Source organism: Trichinella spiralis, assembly GCF_000181795.1.
Source record: "Trichinella spiralis strain ISS 195 chromosome Unknown Scfld4837, whole genome shotgun sequence".
NCBI classification, from domain to species: domain Eukaryota; kingdom Metazoa; phylum Nematoda; class Enoplea; order Trichinellida; family Trichinellidae; genus Trichinella; species Trichinella spiralis.
Window position 1 is genome coordinate 2,503 of NW_003531776.1, and position 4,701 is coordinate 7,203.

Sequence of the window (4,701 nt, forward strand, 5' to 3'; positions counted from 1 at the left end):
CAAAAATGGCAAAGTTTAAAAATTTTAATTAAAAAATGGCGCGATTTCATTAATTGTGCAGCAGCAATAGCAGAAGCAGAACTATGAACACAACAACAACAACAACATTTCAAGCATGGTCTGCTTCTTGGTGTCAATTTATTGTCAAACACTGCGGCACGTGTTTGCAAATAGTTTAATAAATTTACAATAATGGTGCAATGTCAATTGCTGCTCGATGACGCAAATGCAAATGATGTGCATGCAAGCACATTACATGTCCCAGCCGGTTGATGACAGAATTTTTCTATTTTCTCTCTTTTTATACAAGAGAAACATTCAAAATATTAATTTTTTCTTATGACGTTTGATGACGCAATTTAGAATAAAAATATCTATATACATGTAAATTTCCAAATAAATATTTCTAAATGTATAGAATATATCGTGTGCTTGAAATTGAATGAATGATTCGAAACTTTTTTTTGGAAATTAACATAAACAAATGAGAAGATGAAAAGTTTAAAATAATGATATAATTTTATATAAAGATGGAAAAAAGATGAATTGCAGATGTGAGTTTTTGAAAAATTCTTAATTGGTGCAGTTTTCAAATTAACCAAGTGATAGAGGCAAATTGGCAACAGAGGGCTCTGCTATGGCAGAAGAGGTGGCTAGGAGATAGAGACCAGCTGGCGAGGCTATTGGCGGCAGCCGGCCAACACTTGAGCGTCAAGTAATCGGATTGTATTGGACGCAGCTGGCGACATCAGCCAAAGATCGATCACTGGGAAACGTTTAGCTAGAAGAAGCAGAGAAAGCAAAAGCGAAACAGAGGGAGAAATAGAGAAACACACATACACATACACATACACACAAAGCAAGAGATAGCAAGAGAGAGAAAAAGAGAGAGAGAGAGAGGAGAGAGTGATAGAGGAAAAGAAATATTATAAGAAACAAGAATAAGAAGAAGACAAAGAGAAGATGATACGACATCATACAATACAGCAATGATTGCATGAGTAAGTGAAGAACTTTGAAGTGTGAGAACAATTAATGGAAATAAATATTCTCAAATTTTATTGTTTGTGCTTTTCACTTTTCACCTTTCATATTTGTTTACTTATTTATTCATTGAAACAAATATATATACGTATATATATAAACTAGTGCTAAAATGAAAGCAGAATGTTGATTTTTGTAGACATTGATCTTGCCAATTTGAAACTGGTGCTTGGATATGGAATCCATGGCTGCCTGGTTGCCATTTGCCAGGGCAGCAGCGATCGGTTGGGTACCCCTCAGTCGACAACCGCTTCCTGCATCGCCGTTGGATTTGCCTTCGAAGGAGAAGCTGAAAATACGCGACGAGAAAGTGACCATCAACGTCAGTGGACGTCGTTTCCAAACTTGGAAAATGACTTTGGAAAAATTCCCCGAAACTCTGCTCGGCGGCAAAGAGAAAGACTTCTTCTACGACGACCAAAGTCATGAATATTTTTTCGATCGAGATCCGGATCTCTTTCGACACATACTCAGCTTTTACCGTACGGGCAAACTTCATTTTCCCAAAAACGAATGCCTGACCGCTTTCGAAGATGAGCTCGCCTTTTTCGGTATCATGTCGGAGATGATCAGCGACTGCTGTTATGAAGATTACAAAGACAAGAAACGTGAAAATCAGGAACGTCTGATGGAAGAGCACTCGGATACGGATTCCAAGAATGCAATTTTGCCCAACTTGGATATAAGGGAGAAAATGTGGCGCGCTTTTGAAAACCCCCACAGCAGCACCCCGGCGTTGGCCTTTTATTACGTCACCGGCTTTTTCATTGCCATCTCTGTGCTCAGCAATGTGGTCGAGACCGTATCCTGCAAAACTATCGTATCCATCGAAGGCACCGTCACGCAGTCGATCACCTGTGGCGACTTGTACGACATTCAATTTTTTGTCGTCGACACCGCTTGTGTGATCATTTTTACAATTGAATATTTGTTGCGTCTTTATGCGGCTCCGAACCGGTACAAATTCATGAGATCCGTGATGAGTATCATCGACGTGGTGGCCATTCTTCCCTATTACATTGGCCTGGGTTTGCAAGGCAACAAAGACGTCAGCGGTGCATTTGTCACGCTCAGGGTGTTCCGTGTGTTTCGTATTTTCAAATTTTCCCGCCACTCCCAAGGTCTACGGATACTTGGCTACACGTTGAAAAGTTGCGCCAGTGAGCTGGGATTTTTGGTCTTCTCTCTGGCCATGGCAATTGTCATTTTTGCCACCATCATGTACTATTGTGAAAAGAAAGTTTACAGTACATCATTTACCAGCATCCCAGCTGCTTTCTGGTACACCATTGTCACCATGACAACACTCGGGTAAGTGAATGAATTCTTCTGAATTCCATTTTGATTTATCTGGGTTCCTTTGGCGTAACCATTTTATCATCTCCGTATGAAACAAAGTAATCAATTTTACTCACAGTTAAATACCATATTAAGCAAAGTGGCGACTTTCAGGAAAAGACAATCACGCAAATTCGATCGTCACGTTTAACATTGATTTTCATTACACTGTTAAAACCTGTACATAGTAGCAATAAGCTAATTTCAGATTTATAATCACATTTTCATAAATTTCTGAATAATATAAAAATCAAACAAGGATAAACGTATGTACATTTATACAACAAATTTATCATGTATTTATTAATAGGATGGTCATTTTTTTTCCATTACTTAGGAGCTTTTAGAACATAAAACACTTTTCTCGTTTAAAACAATTTTCATTTTGTAATAGCAGATTCAATTTGGTAGATTCTATATTGATAAATGCTAACTGGTGGCAATATTGGATAACAGGTGCAAATATTTTTCCACTATTATACTTCACACTGAAACATTTAACCAGTTTAACCGGCTAATTTATGACGTCCACTGCTATACATATAGAAGTGTATTATTCTTTATCATTATTACTTTTTTCTCTTGACAAAGATGATCATAAATGATTAACTGCTTTGCTTTTACTGATATGCATGTGCATACGTGCATCGCTAATACGTTAACACTAAGAAGCGTTTTATTAATATATATATATATATAACTAAAAAAATGAAAAAGAGAACACTTTTATAAAATTACTAAAAATATTAAAATAATTGGGATGACATCTGTAGCGCTGTTCACTCAACTCAACGCGAAGTAGTTTAAAACAGCGGGGAAAATGGTCGACTGAGTTGAAAAAATATATAAACTTTTTTCAAACTTCTGCTGTGTTTACTTCAAACAAGCCTCTATTAGCATATAGCATGATAGCACAGCAAGAAAGTATGCACGAGTAAAATAACTGGACACACGATGGATATTAGCCAGTGAAGCTGATTTCTCGTTCATTCATCTTCCTATATAGTGCAATGATAGAGAAGAATTGTGATAAATTTGCGAAATGGAAACGCGTTCATCGATCGAGGTTCTTCATTTTGACTGACTGAAGCGGCAACTCTTGACCGCTTATCATTCTTCTCATCATCATTACATGCTTAACGTTTAGCTCATTTTCTCAACCAACTAATTAGTAAAAAATAATATGCAATGTATATTTATTTATTTATTCGTTTTGTTTTTTAATTCTGCTATTCTTAAGCAAAACACTTAGCCCTTGTCGATCAATCAGAAACTTCGAAGTTAGCAAACAAGATTGCTGTCGGTAGTGAAAATAAAAATCAACAGACAGATGCAATGAAGAAGTGCCTCTAATTAGAATCAATGCAGTTTGATACGTAAAGCTGAAGAACAACTAATTTTGTGGCAAATTCAAACAATTTTTCAGCTCATATGTCCCAAAGCCATACTTTAAAGAAAATTTTTTTATTTTTTTCATTGAACAAATAAATAGTCGTGAAAATTCAAGAAAAAAAACAGAAAGAGGAAAAATTTGGAATAAATTTTATTTGGTGCTTGCTCAGAGAGGGGAATTTAGCCCTGTGCCGACGCCCTTTGCAATAGTTGTCAACACGTCATCAACGAATTACGTAATGCGGAAACGAGAACTACGTTCCCAAAGGTTGTCGGTGCTTTTTGTCTTCATGCTCCGTTCTAGTGTCTCCAATGGGAGAATAGAAACGTCTCGTTATCAGCATTTTGATGAACGAGCGACAAATGTACTGACTGCTTCAAAGTAGACTGCAAGACACTGCTTTTTGGTTTGCCAGCTTCAATGAGAGTTTGTTGATCAAATAACAAGGTTGAAGTTGGTAAAAGTGGATCGGTATAATTCTCAAAAGAACCAACTGAAAAATTCCAAGGTACACAAGTCATTCGCTAATTCAGCCAGTCTTTCAGTTGTTGATCGTATTATATTGATCGGCTGCATCAAGCCCACAACCGTTGCTTCTAATGAGCTCGTAAAAGCTTCCCTCGACGAAGGTGCCGATGGCTAATTACCGTGTCGTCAGCTTTGACGACGATAGTCATTTTGAACTCTTTCCATTTTATCCAGGGCAGGTCGATTTTCCAATTGCAAACTAACGACAATAAACAGCCAATTTTACCAGAATAATTCATAAAAATAAAAAGAAAGAAAACAAATAGTAGGAATATATTTTCCAGTTGTTTGCATATTGGTCCTTTGGGAACTAAACTGTATCGTAAGATCACGATAACATCAGAAATGATTTCCCAACCTATATCCTTCAATCTTTTATTTGCAATTTTCTATTCTAT

The 4,701-nt window shown here is 36.8% G+C and overlaps 2 protein-coding genes across 2 annotated transcripts; one reads left to right on the forward strand and one right to left on the reverse strand.

Annotated features, from left to right (window-relative positions):
* Positions 1-1,102: 1,102 nt before the first annotated feature.
* Positions 1,103-2,425, reverse strand: Tsp_12539 (hypothetical protein). The gene is given in 3 exon segments (XM_003367099.1): positions 1,103-2,167; positions 2,186-2,268; positions 2,305-2,425. 3 exon segments carry the CDS (start codon positions 2,423-2,425, stop codon positions 1,103-1,105), a joined length of 1,269 nt encoding a protein of 422 aa, XP_003367147.1.
* Positions 2,426-4,013: 1,588 nt separating this feature from the next.
* Positions 4,014-4,418, forward strand: Tsp_12540 (putative YbfN). Its single transcript, XM_003367100.1, has 2 exons — positions 4,014-4,139; positions 4,230-4,418. Exons 1-2 carry the CDS (start codon positions 4,014-4,016, stop codon positions 4,416-4,418), a joined length of 315 nt encoding a protein of 104 aa, XP_003367148.1.
* The last annotated feature ends 283 nt before the right edge of the window (positions 4,419-4,701 follow it).